This window comes from Engystomops pustulosus, chromosome 9 (genome assembly GCF_040894005.1).
Source record: "Engystomops pustulosus chromosome 9, aEngPut4.maternal, whole genome shotgun sequence".
Lineage (NCBI taxonomy): Eukaryota > Metazoa > Chordata > Amphibia > Anura > Leptodactylidae > Engystomops > Engystomops pustulosus.
The window spans coordinates 30,264,113-30,283,323 of NC_092419.1; the positions used below are offsets into that span (position 1 = coordinate 30,264,113).

Consider the following 19,211-nt stretch of genomic DNA (forward strand, 5'->3'; position numbering starts at 1 on the left):
TTTCCAAATCCGTCAAGTTTTCCAAAGGCCACGCCTCCCCCCCGATTTACGTCGCGTGCATGCCTGCGCCGATGCGCCACAATCCCATCGCGTGCGCCAAAAACACCCGGGGCAATTCAGGGAAAAACGGCAATATTCGGGAAACACGTCGAAAAAACGCGATTCGGGCCCTTAGTAAATGACGCCCACTGGTTTGGCTACTGCCCCCCATTATATCACATGCTTCTAGAAAGTCATGCTTGATGTAAAGATGGTTGCCTTTAAAGGTACGACTAAGGCAAAGTTTTACTTATCCCATCCTTGAAAATGTATTTGTATATTTTACTTTGCATTGTGACTCTACTAATTGTATCCTCCCACTATGTTATACAACAAGAACATCGCTAGTGACAATTGTTTTCATGTGTATTTCTATAATAAGTGCATTATATATCCTGTTTTTACAAATTAATGATAAAACCAGTCTGCAAGACTTGAAAGCCCAGTAGGGGAAGGAACAAGTATATGCAGGACACATGGGGGCACATTTACTTACCCGGTCCTGTCGTGATCCCCGATCCGGACTGTCCGACGAGAATGAAGTCCGGCGCGATTCACCAAGATCGGGTGCCGATATCTTGCATGTGTCGCTTCCCCGCTGAGGTTCACTATCTTCTTGCATGTCTTGCGACACAATTTGTATTTTAAATCCCCCGCTCAGTCTGAATCAGTCGGGTTTGTGTGACGGCCACGGCCCCCAATTTGTGTCGCAAGAAAGTCGGCGCCAAGATTGCGACAAAATTCTGTTCTCGTGCACCAAAAATCCCTGTTAAATGCGGTGCAAATCGGAAATGCGCTCCACGGACCCTTAGTAAATGTGTCCCATGATGTAGGAACAGCTTGGTGGAGTTCTCGCCATTATATAATGAGGCACATTTACTTACCCAGTCCAAAGAGTTCACAGAAAGTGCATTCTCCGACAATAATGCCCCGGAAGAAGCCTGAAGAGGCAAAACCTGGGTCGGGCGAGGTGTTTTTGGCATCTTATGCTTTTACTACATGCGCGCTTTTAAATTTGGAATATGTGAGTATATACAATAAATACTATTTCCCTTTGAACCTGGCAATCTGCACTATCCTTTCGCAACCTCCTGATGCAGGATTAAGAGTACACTGCGGACACGGCAACGAGACGAGGATTGTGCTTGAACCCACTTAAGGAGGACGATTGGTGCAAGGAGTCGGGGATATCTTTTATTTACAGTCTACGAGGAGGTGGTGAGAGGCTCTCGCCGTTGATAACAGCATAAGGAGTAGAGCACTAAATTTATAATCTTGGATCATCTGATGGCCCGTCCCCCGATTTCTATTGCATGCAAGCCAGCGCAGCCGCGTCACAATCCGATTACATACAACACAGTCCCAGTGCAAACCCCTGTTAAATACCTGTCCAAGCCATGCAATCCCCGAAAACAGTGAATACAGCGAAACTGAGTAAATAGGCCGCATTGTGTGAAAAAACCCACCAAAGGCAGAGAACAGCTGAGAGTCATGAGATTGACCTTTTGCCCTTGATCTTCCGACCCATTTAAGGTTTACATGCATAGATTGATATTGCACATCTGTTAACCCCCTAAGTAATTGCATTTATATTTGAGTATTTTTCTTTGCAGTTACTTGGTTATAAACACATTTGCCAGTTCTATAGAAAATGTTCATTTTTATAGCAGTTTTCTTCATGGCCCTTATCACTTCCTGATTCCGCAGAGTATAGATGATGGGGTTCAGAAGGGGAGTCACCACAGATGGGATGAGAGAAACCTTTTTATTCACGTGCATGAGGCCCCCAGTCCTGGGTCGGACAAACATAAAGATAATGGGGCCGTAAAATAGTAATACAACAACAAGATGTGACGCAAAGGTTGAAAATGTTTTCCGTTTTCCATGAGCTGTTGGGATTGTCATTGTTGTTCGGATTATACACGTGTAAGACAAAATAACTAACAGAAAACAGCCTAAAATTATAAATAAGGTAAGACAGAAAAATAGTTTTTCAATACTCAATTTCTCCGAACAAGAGAGACTGAGTAAAGGACCGAGGTCACAATAGTAATGGTCAATCTGATTTCCATCACAAAATGAAAGACTTGAGATCTGAAGACATGGGACAAGAGTGGCAGAAAAGCCACCAAGCCAGGATCCGGTTATAAGTACAGCGCAAACCTTGGGACTCATAATCATCAAGTAGCGTAGAGGATGACAGATGGCCACGTATCGGTCATAGGCCATCGCAGTCAGGAGGAAGATTTCTGTTGCTCCAAGTGAAAAGTGGAAGTAAAACTGCGCCATGCAGCCACCTGGAGAAATAAACTTCTCTCTGGTTTTAAGAGACCAGAGCAATCTGGGAATAGTGACCGAGGTATACCAGATCTCTAGAAATGAGAGTCCCCCAATAAAAAAATACATGGGTTTATGAAGATGTCGGTCACTTTTTATAATGATAACAATGAACATATTGGCTGTTATGGTAATCACATAAATAAAAGATATAAAAACGTAAAGGCAGAATTCTGTTTCCTCCGATAGAGAAAACCCCAAAAGTAGAAATTCAGTTACAATTGTCTTATTTGCTAGCTTCATTGTACACAGTACTTTAGTACACAGTAATTTACGTTTTGTCCAGTCTCAAAGGGAGGTCACATGAAATGAGTAAATCTGATAGAATTCTGAAATATTTGAAATTTGTTCTGATTTATAAAAACAAAAAGTAGCAGAATTCTTTAAGGGATGGTTCAAGGATATTCAACATGTGTTCACAGAAATGCTGAAAAATATATGACTACAGGGGGCTCCTAGTAATCACTGGAAAGAATCCTGAGACCCCCAGTGACAATAAAGGGATGATATTATTATTAAGATGCCGAAAGAGTTCTACTTTTCGACCGGTATTTTGAGGTATGATAAAATCTACCTTACTCTGTCTTGGAAACAATGCAAGAATCGAGAAACTATTTGTATAATTAAAACAATGGGGTAAATTTGACACTTACGGGGTTAATGGTGCACCAGCCATGAAGCGAGTTGAGCCTCTTGCCTCAGGCAGCACTATCTACAGCAGTGTTTCTTCACGCCAGAGGTCAGCATGGATTTGATACATACATGTTTTGCTTTACATGTTAATCATGGTCCAGGATTAACCATGATCAGAGAATCGTGGTCCATGAGACCATGAATGAGCTGTAAAGCGAAACGCGTAGGTCTTGTGTACCTATATATTGTCTCTCTATGCATTCTGCCATGTTTTATGCTTTTATCTGAATAAAGGACGGAAGTGGATATTCTCCCGTGAAATGCTGGATTACTTTCCTCTTTTGAAGGCTGCAGGGCTATTTTTCAGAGCACCAAAAATACCACAGGGGAGGTGATAAGGACTTTTTTCTGTTTCTCTTATTATGTATAACCTAGATATTATGTGATACAAGGAGAAGGTGAAATGATTTGGTTGTGGTCATGTTGCAGCTCATAATATTTCCAAAATCTATGAACCATTCATAGAATAATTCATAGCAATAATCACAAGACAACCATAATGTGTATGAACCCTTCATATCACTGTAGCAATATACCCCTTCTTCTATACCCCTCTTCTTAAATTATCCAAAAATATTAAGTTTTTACATTTGAAATAATTTAAATATCGTTCCATTTCTTTGTGTACCTACCATTGTTAGATCCTCTTCTATTACATCCTCAGACTGCACAATCTTCATCCTGTTTGTGTGTGAAATTGGAGTCTGTGTCTGGTATAAATAAATGATTTTACTTATAATTTTCCAATATCTATATCATAGAGAAATATATCTAATTCCCATTTGATTTGTTTATTCCAGTCTCATTTGGGTTCATTAAATCTGAAGTTTATCTTAAGACAGAAAACTGTTCTAATAATTAAAAAAAAACATTTCTCCGAGGTCTGATGTAAAACTTTCTAGATGACTTCTTGATAAAGACTTCCTCAATGTGGCTTTTTGATTATGAATGTAGAGGCCACTTTTCCAATCTTGGACATTCATGGTATTCAGTCACCCCAAGTAAGGTTCTGAATTTTTTTTCAAGGTGCCAAATCATTGTGGCCCATCAATTGATTGATAAGGTTCCTTCTTGAACCACTTCTTAATTTACTGGTGGCACAAAAAATATAGATGATGACACAATTTGGAGGCTACTAGGGTCTTTAATCTAGGGTTGATGGAGGGTGGGTCCCCAGAATAATCTTATCTGGTGAGTCTAAGGACACGCTAGTCCTAAATATACTAATTATATGTGGCACCAGAGTATGGTATAAGAACCAAACATGTCTACAACAATCCTGAACTTTTATGGGTCTGGTCCTCACCAGTGATGAGTCTTCTCCATCAGGTCTAAAACAATGACTTCTCCTGGTGATGATTTAATGCTGATGAATTAAATGTGCAGATGTCTTCAGCATACACTGCCCCACACACTGCCCCACAGTCTCAGTCGCTTACAGTATAACGACCCCAATTCATTTATGTACAGCACGGACCTCATTAATTCCTATTTCCCCTCTGTTTTTCTATGTATACTTGCATAAAGCCTTTGGTGTTAATGGAGCCAGGAGCCCCTCGTGCTCAATTGCATAATTTTAATAGCCTTTAAAAAAAAAAAAAACCAGGGCGAGAAGAAGATTTCCTTTAAGCTACAAGCTGATATACCTAGACTAAGAGCCAAGCCAGATGTGGGGCTTATGATGAGTATATACCTCAGAGGATTACATATGGCCACCTAGCTATCATATGATAAATTCTGTTTTACCAAGTGCAAAATGGAGATAAAACTGTGTCATGCAGCCATTGAAAGATAGACTTTTTTTGTAATAAATTCATTGCTAAATTCTTTAGAAGATTTAGATCTTATTATGGGTTTCCCCATAAACAAAAGTTCTCCCCTATCCGCAGGATGAGCCAATCCTAAAAATGAGAGCATTGCAAATGGGAGTTGGCAGGGATTGGCAGAAGAAGACAAGACTTTTAAATATGGAAATTGTCTTTATTAATGTAATGGCCGGACCACTAACTTCTGAAGAAGCATGGAAAAAAGTCATCACACAACTTCTGAAGATCACAAAGTAATTATACCCTACAGTGTATACCCTATTGGCCACCAATCCAAGGCCGGCGCCAGCACTGGGCATACCTGGGCAAGTACCGGGACCCAGAGCTGCTGGGGGGGCCACATAAGGCTGTACATAAGGAATCCATGTGGGTAAGGGGGCTGTATCTAATGAATCAATAGGGCGTGAAATGAGCCTATATAAAGTATATATGAGGGGGATGTTTAGTATGATAAACTAGGGAATATTTTAGGGAACAGGAGACTGTTCTAGTTTCTTTTCACCTTTTGTGCTGTGAATTTTACATAATCCAATTCACTATATCATTATTTCCCATGCAATAAATGGCTCAGAAGTTACCTAAGTATTACTAATACGTACTTTAGCATTTATTTATTTTGGATGAATTTGGATTACCCAATAATAAGGACCTTAAAACGACATAATGGGGGTAATTTACTAAGGGCCCGATTCGTGTTTTCCCGACGTGTTACCCGAATATTTTCGATTTGAGCCGCTTTTCCATGAATTGCCCTGGGATTTTGGCGCACGTGATCGGATTGTGGCGCATCGGCGCTGGCATGCACGCGACGGAAATCGGGGGCGTGGCTGAACGGAAACCTGACGGAATCGGAAAAACCACCTCATTAGAAAAATTTTTTAAAAAGTGTCACGGGACACACGCTTACCTTCACTTGGTCCGGCTTGGTGAAGAACAGTGCATTCCGGGGAACTTCAGCGCAGCAGCACCACCTGGTGGACATCGGAGGAACTACCTTAGTGAATCCCGGCTGGACCCGAATCCAACGCAGAGAACGCGCTGCTGGATCGCGAATGGACCGGGTAAGTAAATCTGCCCCAATGCATTGCTGCATTTTAAAGACATTTGGCCCCCCTGTATTTACAGCTAAGTTTATGGACTAAGGTTGCGCATGGTTAGCAGATGCTATGGCCTCCATCATTATGTAGACTCCATATGATGCGGTTCCGTTACTGCACATGCGCTAGCTGAATGCGTTATTGGGCATGTGCGACCTGAATTTTGAGGAGCATACTCCCTTACCTTTGGCTCGGGGTCATATAGAGCATGCACAAGCCATTTACAAGCGCTTCTTAGGAGAGAATGCCATGTCTGTGCCATACTATACAGTGTTAATTACCTGCAATTAATTTACCTGTTTACCGATACATTACGGGCATTGCTTGATTGCAAGCGATAATGTTACGATCCTATATAATGCATGGATTTATTCTGTTAATTGTTAAATATATGTCAACCAATCATGATTTGTATGGGCAGGGTTTTGGGGTTAGATTACATCACCACTAGTGAGGTCACATGATCAACAAGCCGGAAGAAGCACTTTATTGGCGGAACGGCTGTCGCTTGTTCACAGAGCACCACTGCATCACTCCCTAACCCTGTTTTTGGTCAGCAAGCTGGAATAAAGTAAAAAACATATGAAGCTGCGAAATTGGTGACTGCCATTCTTTCCTCTCTCCTTAATGGAAAACTTTTGTTTATTGAATCAGAGCACCTCGACAACAGCCAGCAGGGTTTAAGGACTAGCAGCATTAGCCATCTTACTAGCACACTTGTTCAAATACTTTCTAGTTTCTGAATTTTTAATGCAGCCATGTGAGTGCACTGCAAAGAGGCCCACTGCGGGGCCTACTGAAACCTTTAGCCTACCGTGTATCAATCAAAAGAAGAAAAAATGATGCAATTATATCATTAGCAATGTATCACGGGTGAGCTATTTGGTGATAAGACAATGCTTCCTGTTCCCTGTGTTTGTTCCTATCCCGTTCCTGTTCCGTTCTGCCTTGATCTCCTGCTGCTGACCCTGGACCTGTATGCTGACCTTGCATCTCTGCTGCCTGCCCTGACTACCTGCCTATGCCTGACTCCGAGACTGCCTGCTGAATCTGTACCTCGACATGGGCTGCCACCGTGGGCCAGTCGCACAGGTGGAACGACCTTGTGGCACCCTCCCGCAGCAAGTTCATCCCGCTTTGTGCTTGCCTCTCAGCACCAGCACCAGGCTCAAGCGACTACTCCTGCGACAGTTCCTGCGACTTCTCCAGTCACACCGGCTTGTCTACTGGCAGCAGAACCGAGGCTCAGACTCTCGATGCCTGACAAGTATGATGGGGACACCAAACTGTTCTTTATTACTCAATTCTCCTTGCACATAGAACTGATGCCTTCCCAGTTTGTCAGCGAACGCTCCAAGGTGTCATGTATTGTCTCCTCTCTGGGAAAGCCCTGGCCTGGGCTACCTGTCTATGGGACAGGGGTGATCCAGTCACAGCTACCCATACTGCGTTCCTGGCTGAATTCCGGTCCGTGTTTGAGGAACCTGCAAGATTCTCCTCAGCCGAAATGGCGCTGCTGAACTTGCACCAAGGGGACCCATCCGTGGGCAAATATGCTGTCAAGTTCCGTACCCTGGCTTCCGAGCTCTCCTGGAATGACGTTGCCCTATCAGCAACTTTTAATAAAGGACTGTCTTCCCAAGTCAAGGCGCATTGGCTGCCAGTGACCTGCTGGCTATTCTGAGTGGTCTCATCACCCTGGCCACTCGGATTGCCATGCGGTTCATGGAACGTACTGAGGAGTTGTGTAAGGACTCTCCACAAGCCCATACTCAACGTCTTCTTAATTTGGCTGCTGCTTTCCAAAGGCCGTTCCAGCCTCTGGCTGCACAGTCTGCAGAGGAGCCTATGCATGTGGACAAAGCCCTTCTCTCATCCAAGGAACGTTCCAGAAGTTGCCAGGAGAATCTCTGCGTGTACTGTGCCAGTCCAAAGCACTTCATTGGGGCTTGACCGGTCCGTTCCCAGCGTCTGGGAAATGCCAGCACCTAGGGTTCTTGGGGGAAGTGTCACTAGGTGTGAATACAGCTTCTCAATGCCTGATAGTTCCTGTACTCCTCAGTGTCGGTACCCGCACTCCTATGCACTCCTCAGCTTTCTTGGACTCTGCGGGGAACTTTGTGGATGCCGCTCTGTTCTCTCAGCATCACATTCTGGTGGTTTCTCTTAAGAAGCCTCTTGCCATATCCTCAGTCAGTGGACAAATCCTGTCCGATACAGTCAGTTACCACACTGAACCTGTCTCTCTACAAATTGGAGCTTTTCAAGGACAGACTCTCCTTCTACATGCTACTGCATTCCACCTCATCTCTTCTGCTCGGTCTTCCATGGTAGCAACTCCATGCACCAGTCCTTAACTGGAAGACCGGGGAGATTCTTCGTTGGGGACCTGAGTGCCAGTCCTGCTGTATGGTGGTCCCTCTACCTGTCTTGACTTCTTCCCAAGTCCCTGGAGGGGCTACCAAGGTGTGATCAGGACTGTGCAGATGCTTTTTCCAAAAAACAAGCGGAGACGTTGCCACCTCATCGCCCCTACGACTGCCCAGTGGATCTCCTGCCTGTTGCTTCTCCTCCAGAGACCGTGTGTATCCACTCTCAGTCCCAGAGACTGCTGCCATGTACATTAAAGAGAACCTGCAGAGAGGCCTTCTTTCGTGACCAAGAAGGACGGCTCCCTCCATCATTGTATTGATTACCGTGGGCTGAACAAGGTCACGTTCAAAATCCCCCTGACGTTCATTACAGAGCTCTTTGACCATCTGCGCAGTTCCAAGGTGTTCTCCAAACTGGACCTTCATGGGGCCTACAACTTCATCCGGATCTGCAAGGGAGATGAATGGAAGACAGCATTTAACCCCTATGATGGACATTTTGAGTACTTAGTGATGCCATTCAGACTCTGTAATGCTCCAGCTGTCTTTCAGGAGTTTGTGAATGACATTTTCAGGGATGTCCTGTATACGTGTGTCGTGGTCTACCTAGATGACATCTTGGTGTATTTTCCGGATCTCGACACCCACCAGTCACATGTATGTCAAGTTCTTGGCTGGCAACGGGCTTGAAAAATACCAATTTCACCAATGGAGTCTTCCTTTCCTTGGTTACATTATCTCCGATAAAGGCCTCCTGCTAAACTGTCTGCTGTTCTTCAGTGGCCATGCCCAGAAGGTCTGCGAGCTATACAAAGGTTCCTGGGTTTTGCAAACTATTACTGGAAGTTTATCCTGCATTTCTCCACTCTGGTGTCTTCCAACGTGGCACTCACCAAGAAGGGCGCCAATCCCCGCCTCTGGCCCTCGGCTGCTGAAGAGACTTTCTAAAGTCTTCTTTTGCCTCAGCTCCTGTTCTCACTAAGCCTGACACTGAGAAACCCTTTCATGTCAAGGTAGATGCTTCCTCCGTAGGAGCTGGAGCTATGCTCACCCAGAAAGGGCCCTTAGGGCCGAACTCTCACATGCAGTTTCTTTTCCAGGACTTTTTCTTCCGCAGAGAGAAATGACTCTATTGGTGAAAGAAAACTGTTAGCCATCAAACTTGCTCTGGAGGAGTAATGGTATCTACTAGAGGGGGCTCTCCATCCCGTTTGTGTATACACAGACCACAAGAACCTTCTATTCTTCCAGACAGCTCAGCACCTAAATCTCAGGCAAGCCTGAATGTCGAGGCTGATGCCCTTTCCCGTACCTCGGATTTCATTGGAGAAGAGCCGGTTCCTCGGCATATCATCTCTCCTGTGCAACTTGTTGTTGCAGCTACGGTGGATCTTCGGCAGCTACTTCCCGGCAAGACTTATGTTAGACCAGCTCTCCGGAAGATTATTCTTCGTGAATTGACTGGGCACCCAGGGGTGAAACTTTCCATGGCTCTCATCTCCCGCAACTACTGGTGGCCTTAATTGGTCAACGACGTTCGGGATTTACTGGGATTCCGCTCCTCCTGTGCCCGCAACAAAGCCTCTCTTCTCAAACCGGCTGGATTGTTACTTCCATTGCCGATACCCAGTCGCCCAAGGTCTCAAGTGGCTATAGACTGATCTCCCTCTCTCCTCTGGCAATACCATCATCTGGGTGGTGATGGACCGGTTTTCCAAGATACCAATTTTTGTTCCCCTTCCAGGTTTTCCGTCTTCTCCGCAGTTTGCTAGTTTGTTCTTTCAGCATATTTTCCGGCTCCATAGACTTCTGCTTCACATTGTGTCCGACCGAGGGGTCCAGTTTGTGTCTGGCGCTCCTTGTGTAACCAGCTGCAAGGGAATCTGGACTTTTCTTCTGCCTACCACCCTCAGTCAAATGGTCAAAGGGTGAATCAGGCTGTTACCTCCACCACTTCGTCTCAGCCTGTCAAGATAACTGGGCTGATCTGCTACCATGGGTGAGTTTTCCTATAATTCCCTGGACTCTGATCTGTTGGTGCAGCTCCCTTCTTTGTGGTCTACGGGTGAATCCCTAGTCCTCCTCTTCTGCTATGCACTCCCTGCGATGTCCCAGTGGTAGAGGATCTGGTGCAGGACCTCCAATCAATTTGGGACCAGACCCGTCAATCTCTTCTCTGAGCCACAGACCGATGTCAAGAATCATCAGACTCCTCTTGTCTCCTGTCCAGGTGACAATGTGGGGTTATCTTCCAGATACGTCCGTCTGAAGATACCTAGCTGTAAGCTTGGTCCATGCTTCCTTTGTCCTTTTGAAGTCATCAAACAAATCAATCTGGTGGCGCACAAGCTCTGCTTTCCTCCTACGATGCGCATCCCGAGCTCCTTCCATGTCTCTGTCCTGAAGCCAGTCATCTTAAACCGCTTCTCTAAGCAATCTCCTCCTCCTGCTCCTGAGGCTGATTCCACAGATGTATACGAGGTTAAAGAGGTATTGAACATGAAGACCATGAGAGATAAGCGGTTCTTCCTTGTTGACTGGAAGGGGTGCGGGCCCGATGAGAGATCCTGGGAGCCAGAGGAAAATATTCTGGACCAAAGTCTCCTCCAGAGGTTTCTTGGGACCAAGAAGAGGGGAAGGTCTAAGTGTGGGGGGGGGACTGTCACGTGTGCCCCTCTGATCCATGTCTCGAACCGCAAGCACACCAATGCTCCTCTCCACTGTGCTGCCCGCCCCGGCCCTCACTCACCTCTCCTGCTCCTGCTCCCGTCCCGACTAGGCCACGCGCATGTCTCTGCTCCCTAGGGCTTGCGCGAGCCAGCACTCGAAGATTTAAAGGGCCAGCGCACTGCTGATTGGTGCTGGCCACTTCCGGGTTGTGATTTAAACCGGCGGCTCCCATCACTCCCCGACAGATCTTTGAGCTATTTGGTGATAAGAGAAAGCTTACTGTTCCCTGCGTTTGTTTCTATCCCATTCCTGTTCTGTTCTGCCTTGATCTCCTGTTGCTGACCCCAGACCTGAACACTGACATTGCATCTCTGCTGCCTGCCCTGACTACCTGCCTGTGTCTGACTCCGAGACTGCCCGCTGAATCTGTACCTCGACCTTGGCTGCCACCGCGGGCTAGTCGCACCTGTGGAACGACCTGGTGGCACCTGCCGCAGCAAGTCCACCCCGATTTGTGGCAGGCTCTCGTAAAGACCAGGTGTCATTTAGACTCCTTCTCCTGTGGTGGTACAGGGGTCCACTGACCCCAAACCCTGACAAATGAGTCTCGAAAATTGAAGAAAAGGAAAACAGCTAGATTACCATTAACCTTCACCTTTGGCCCACAGTGAATGAAGATTTAAAACCAATTTGAGGAGCTTGCGCAAGTTGTCAACTCTTTGCTCAAGCGTTACCTATGGAACATAAATTCCACATAGACCCTGGGATATTATACGGGTTGATATTGGACCCTGGGATATTATTCTAGTTGATATTGGTACTTTGAATGGATGGACCCACTGCATATCCAGAAGTTCTCAAACTGAACATCATTTGAGATATAACGCACTGATATAGTTGCAGAAATAAAATCCTAACTCTGGTGCACCACAATTATGTTGGACTTCCGACATAAATGAGGCGGCAGGTCTGAGTTGCACAGTTTTGTGTTGTGGCATAACACAATGCAGCCGCGACACAAACCTGGCGCAAACACATCATAAATACATGTGCAAACTGCATATGGGCGTATTTTCCCATTGGACACAGTGAAAACCTGTCCTGGGGTTTAATGTTGAAAACCTGATGACAGGTTCCCTTTAATCGACTTCTGCCAAAAAAAAAACTGTGTAAATTGCTTTGTGCCACATCTATGAAGGCTTTTAGACCTTTTTATGACACTTTTCCAATTATTGGTGCACGGCCTCTGAAAATGGGGTACGGATACTGGATAAGGGTGTGTGACCTAGCAGGAAAAAAGTTTGTGATCCAATAAATATTAAGGCGGTGCACACATTTTTGGAGCACACAGTAGGACTCGAAAATCTTACACTTCAGCAGAACTATGGTCACAGTGATAAATCTGGTGCAGCACAAGTTTGTATTGGAACAATAGTAGAAGAAGTGTGTGGGCACAGCCGACACCTAATACAAAACAAGGTAGCACGATGAAGTGGACAGGGGGTGTAAAGGCATATGACTCTAACGGAGTGGTGCTCTATCCGAAAAGGTACAACAGTCCAAGTAGATGCAAGAATAGAGAAACGGATGGCACTCACCAAAGGTAGAAAAGTCTTCTTTATTAATTCAGGGTAAAATACAGGGAGGCACGCAGTGCCGCTATGCCGACGGGCCGTTTCGCGCCGTTCGGCGCTTTCTCCAGGCAATGACAGCACATGCGCGCCCCCTACCGGAAATAGGGAGAGGGGCGGAAGTTCGCACGCGCTGCCATGGAAACAGCAAAGCAATCTGGTTCCCATACACGCTCCGCCTGTGATTGCTATGGGAGGAAAAGAACCCCAGCAATTCGCTAGATACTATTAGTATTCGTAGAAGATATAAAGTGATAAAAGATATCAGCGGGGTAATGAATTCCCTGGGCAAACAGGCGGGGCGTGCTGAAAAAAATGTGAAATTAAAAGAACGCAATACGCGATATATAAAACTTAAAAACACATTTGGAGAGACACATCCATATCATAATGAGCTAAATACCACACATGTTATACAAAATTGGCTACAGGAAGACCTTCATCTCATTGCGATCATTGAGGCCCAAGGCACCCATAGCATTAAATTTCATAATACACCTGCTTTCGCGACGTAATAGATTTAGGGCACGATCCCCACCCTCAGGGGTGCACTCCACCCTCTCAATACCAGCAAACCTGAGGACATCGGCATTCCCATTGTGTTGCGATCTAACGTGTTCGATGAGACGTGGGCATCCGACACCAGTGGTGATAGAACTTTTGTGTTCTCTAAATCGGGTGGACATGCTCCTAATCGTTTTCCCAATATAGTATCTCTCACATGGGCAAAATATAACATAGACGACAAACGTCGTTCTGCATGAGATGAAAGCCTTGACTTCTTGAGTGACCCCTCCAAAGGTGATATATCTCGCTTGACTATTAAAGTCACAATGGCGACAGGTACCACACTTGAAGTTCCCTTTAGGGATACCACTGGAGAGCCAAGTGCCTCGAGGAGAAGAGTACCTGCTCTGAACCAACTTATCACGCAGGGTCACACTTCTCCTAAAGGCTACAATGGGTCTCTGTACGGTAAATTGGTTCAACTGAGAATTTTGTTTCAAGATGTGCCAATGCCTGTTAATGGCTGTTCTTATGGCTGTGTCGCACGGACCATAGTCAAAGGTGAATACGAAACGTCTATCTTTGTCAATATTCCTATTTTCATGTGGCGCTTTTTTTCTTCTTTTTAGCAATCCTTCCCGTGGTATTTTTGAAGCCCTTTGCAATGCCCTATCTATCAAGGGTTTAGGGTACCCGCGTTCGGCCAGTCTTAACTTTAATTGCTCTGCTTGTGTATGGAAACCACTGTCCTCACTATTTAGTCTCCTAAGTCGCAGGAACTGGCTATATGGTAAACCCTCTTTAGTATGCTGTGGGTGGTAACTCGTGTAGTGGAGGAGTGAATTCGTGGCCGTAGGTTTTCTGTGGGCTGTGGTGTGCAATTGACCTTCCTTTACGGAAACCTTTACGTCCAAAAATTCAAGTTCCATACCTCCAAATACTGCCGTGCCAAATACCCTTGCCAATATATTTTTGGCTTGTTTTGAAGGCCGTTATATTTTTTCTCTGGACAACCCATACGCCACGAAGATAAAGGCGTTCCACAGATATGTGGATGACGTTTTTATCGTGTGGGAGGGCGACAGACAGTCCTTTTTGGACTTCGTCACCTACCTTAACCAAAAGAACCAGATGAACATGAAGTTCACGGGAGTATTTGGAGGTATGGAACTTGAATTTTTGGACGTAAAGGTTTCCGTAAAGGAAGGTCAATTGCACACCACAGCCCACAGAAAACCTACGGCCACGAATTCACTCCTCCACTACACGAGTTACCACCCACAGCATACTAAAGAGGGTTTACCATATAGCCAGTTCCTGCGACTTAGGAGACTAAATAGTGAGGACAGTGGTTTCCATACACAAGCAGAGCAATTAAAGTTAAGACTGGCCGAACGCGGGTACCCTAAACCCTTGATAGATAGGGCATTGCAAAGGGCTTCAAAAATACCACGGGAAGGATTGCTAAAAAGAAGAAAAAAAGCGCCACACGAAAATAGGAATATTGACAAAGATAGACGTTTCGTATTCACCTTCGACTATGGTCCGTGCGACACAGCCATAAGAACAGCCATTAACAGGCATTGGCACATCTTGAAACAAGATTCTCAGTTGAACCAATTTACCGTACAGAGACCCATTGTAGCCTTTAGGAGAAGTGTGACCCTGCGTGATAAGTTGGTTCAGAGCAGGTACTCTTCTCCTCGAGGCACTTGGCTCTCCAGTGGTATCCCTAAAGGGAACTTCAAGTGTGGTACCTGTCGCCATTGTGACTTTAATAGTCAAGCGAGATATATCACCTTTGGAGGGGTCACTCAAGAAGTCAAGGCTTTCATCTCATGCAGAACGACGTTTGTCGTCTATGTTATATTTTGCCCATGTCAGAGATACTATATTGGGAAAACGATTAGGAGCATGTCCACCCGATTTAGAGAACACAAAAGATCTATCACCACTGGTGTCGGATGCCCACGTCTCATCGAACACGTTAGATCGCAACACAATGGGAATGCCGATGTCCTCAGGTTTGCTGGTATTGAGAGGGTGGCGTGCACCCCTGAGGGTGGGGATCGTGCCCTAAATCTATTACGTCGAGAAAGCAGGTGTATTATGAAATTTAATGCTATGGGTGCCTTGGGCCTCAATGATCGCAATGAGATGAAGGTCTTCCTGTAGCCAATTTTGTATAACATGTGTGGTATTTAGCTCATTATGATATGGATGTGTCTCTCCAAATGTGTTTTTAAGTTTTATATATCGCGTATTGCGTTCTTTTAATTTCACATTTTTTCCAGCACGCCCCGCCTGTTTGCCCAGGGAATTCATTACCCCGCTGATATCTTTTATCACTTTATATCTTCTACGAATACTAATAGTATCTAGCGAATTGCTGGGGTTCTTTTCCTCCCAATCATAGGCGGAGCGTGTATTGGAACCAGATTGCTTTGCTGTTTCCATGGCAGCGCGTGCGAACTTCCACCCCTCTCCCTATTTCCGGTAGGGGGCGCGCATGTGCTGTCATTGCCCGGAGAAAGCGCCGAACGGCGCGAAACGGCCCGTCGGCATAGCGGCACTGCGTGCCTCCCTGTATTTTGCCCTGAATTAATAAAGAAGACTTTTCTACTTTTGGTGAGTGCCATCCGTTTCTCTATTCTTGCATCTACAAGCTTGTATTGACATACCCTGCAACACGTTGATACTTGCAGAAGATAGACTGTGATGCATATCATGAAAAAGCAAAACACTAAAAGATTTTATTAGTAGAATATTTTACATTCTTATACACGCTAAATCTCTTATCGTAACAAATAACACACAAAAGTATGTATACAGTATACACACAATATAGAACACCTTGCCCAGAATAATGAATATCTGCGGAGACCATAGTTACAATAAAAAAGAAATACAAAGATTTATCCAAACAACCCAAATACAGGCGGTCCCCTACTTTTGAACACCCGATTTACAGACAACCACTAGTTACAAACGGACCGACCTCTGGATATTGGTAATTTACTGTACTTTAGCCCTGGCCTACAATAAACATCTATAACAGTTATTAAAGGCGTGTGTAATTAAGATTTATTATTAATCCTGGTTCTTATGATAACCCAACAGTTTTAAAATTCAATTGTCACAAAGATCAAAATATTTTGGCTGGGGCTACAATTATAAAATATACAATTCCAACTTACATACAAATTCAACTTAAGAACAAACCTACAGAACAATTCTTGGAAGTAACCTGGGGACTGCCTGTAATTGAAAAAGTTGTAAAACTGTTAAATGAGAAGATGCAGAATAATATTTTTCTTTGTATTTTTCCCTCCTTATCCCTTAGGCTTTTGGTGAATTCCCTTTGTTGTTGTTCCTATTTTAATCATGAATTAGAGACTAGTAATTATTAAAGCACATAATTAATACCAGTGGACCAATAGGTTCTATAAATGAACCATCACATGTGCACAATCAGTATCATCATGCCGCTTCTAGGTGTCTGTCATAGATATAAGATTCTTTTATGTCATTAATAGTTTCTGTTATTTCTACAACTTGTTGCCAACTTTGAAAAAAAAAAACCTATATTCTCCTTGACTTGTTCCTATGTAAGATCAGATCAGAAAATGGGTCAGAAATGGGTTAAATTTCCAAGAGTTGCGGTAGGTTTCCTTTTTTTGCTCTGTTTGAACTAATAACTTTTAGTATCATGAAAATATTTCTCTACAATTTCTTACCAAACACCATTGTAATTTTATTCATTATAAATACTGTACATATAGAAACAATATATATAATATATAATAGAACTAGATACATAATATATAATAGAAATATTGATAGTGATTATATAAATTGTACCATCTAATATTAGTGTTTGAGCTAAGATTGTAATCCAGGTATCCCAGCTCTGGAATTATACATGGATTATATGAACATATAAGAATATACAGGCAGTTCCCTACTTAGGAACACCCAACTTACAGACGACCCCTAGTTACAAACGGACCTCTGGATGTTGGTAATTTACTGTACTTTAGCCTTAGGCTACAATAATCAGCTGTAACAGTTATCACAGGTGTCTGTAATGAAGCTTTATTGCTAATCCTGGTTCTTATGACAACCCAACATTTTAAAAATCCAATTGTCACAGAGACAAAAAAATTTGGCTACTGTTACAATGATAAAATATACAGTTCCGACTTACATACAAATTCAACTTAAGTACAAACTGCCTGTATTTAAATGTGACATAACCTGATTATGCAATTGATTTATACAAATTATTTGAAAAAAGAGGAGGGCTTTATTGAACACCAAAATCCGACTTGTTGCACCATAGGATATTTAGCATTAAAATATAACTTTTATTAATTCACAGTATAAAAACTTAAGCGCTCAAGTAGTTTAAAACTTAGGCCACATGCACACTGCCATTGACCGCCGCACCGTAGCACGGCGGGCACACGGCAGTGCGGGGAGAGGAGGTGAGCGCAGCTCACCCCTGCCCCTCTCCATAGGAACATATGGACCACAGCGCCGTAATACGGGAAAAGATAGGACATGTCCTATCCTTTCCCGGGCTACGAAGCGGTACGGTGTACGATGCAGTGAGCCCATAGAAGTGTATGGGGGACGTATATAAATCGTCGGCATATATGTCGGTCGTATATACGTCCCCCATACATGTGTGTGATTGCAGCCTAAGGCCAATTTTCCTGCATATTCTCACAGCTAATTTATGTGCAGTTAGGAATGTGCAGTGAGGAATTCATTAGGGGTCTATACAATAAATTTTAATTTTAGGCTTTGAATTCGATGTGGACTAAACTTTATGTACAGGCTTGTTTTTTTTTAACTAGGTCAAAGCTTGCATCTTATGTCTTGTACACCCAGAACATAAGCCGGTTGTAAGAATATTTATCTACAAAGGGTTAACACAATATGGAGATTATGCTCAGCATACGGTAATCTACTATTAGTTTAGCTACCAATATTTATACACGACCCCCTTCTGTAAACATTCACTCATTTAATTAAGTGCTGGTACTTCTATTCATTACCACAAGGTGGCATTCAATCCCACATATTTAGACTTCATGGGGGAATTTTATCAGAAGTGTCTGAGGTAAAACTGTCCTAGTTACCCATGGAAACCAATCAGAGCTCAGCTTTAATTATATAAACAGCTGCTGAGAAATCAAAGCTGAGCTCTGATTGGTTGCCATGGGCAATTAGGACAGTTTTACCTCAGACACTTCCTATAAATCCCCTCCCCCCCCTATGTTCGTGAGTTTATGTTCACATTTTTAGTCACTGGTTGGTACCATGGTTTGAAGGCCTCTCTGTGAGGATCCGTTATCACTGCCTCCTCACATTCCATTGTCCTTTCATACACAGCCCCCATCATGTTTCGCCACCATGTATATCCCCTGATGACGCCACTTTGTGGCGAAACATTTTAATTCTCCACCTATAAAGTCTAAATTTGTGAAATTGAACGACATCTACTGACAATGAATGAAAATACCAGACACCAGTGCTAAGTTAAATGAGTATATACAGGCAGTCCCCGGGTTACGTACAAAATAGGTTACATAGGTTTGTTCTTAAGTTGAATATGTATGTAAGTCGAAACTGTATATTTTATAATTGAAGATCCAGACAAAAAATTTTTTGCCCCAGTGACAATTGGAGTTTCAGCATTTTTTGCGGTAATTGGACCAATGATTATCAATAAAGCTTCATTACAGACACCTTACAGCTGATCACTGCAGCCTGGGACTATAGTAAAGCATCCAGAGAGCTTCACCAGAGGTAACAGCGGGCAGAGGGGTCCGTCTGTAACTGGGGGTCGTCTTTAAGTTCGGTGTCTGTAAGTAGGGGATCGCCTGTACTTATATGTGTGTAAATACAGGTAGCTAAACTAAGGCTGAGTTCACACTACCGTTCAGATTTCCGTTTGTAGCTTCTGCTTAAAAATGTAAGAAACTGGATTCGTTATAAATCCCATTGAGGTCAAAGCAATTTTTAATATCA

At 43.9% G+C, this 19,211-nt stretch overlaps 1 protein-coding gene across 1 annotated transcript; it reads right to left on the reverse strand.

The window, feature by feature from the left end:
- Nucleotides 1-1,626: 1,626 nt before the first annotated feature.
- LOC140076441 (olfactory receptor 6C4-like) lies at nt 1,627-2,619 on the reverse strand. The gene has a single exon (XM_072122969.1). The coding sequence runs from the start codon at nt 2,617-2,619 to the stop codon at nt 1,627-1,629; it is 993 nt and encodes a 330-aa protein (XP_071979070.1).
- Nucleotides 2,620-19,211: the final 16,592 nt, after the last annotated feature.

Excerpts from the sequence above, each read along its gene's own strand:
- LOC140076441 (XM_072122969.1), bottom strand. The coding sequence starts at position 2,619 with ATGAAGCTAGCAAATAAGACAATTGTAACTGAATTTCTACTTTTGGGG.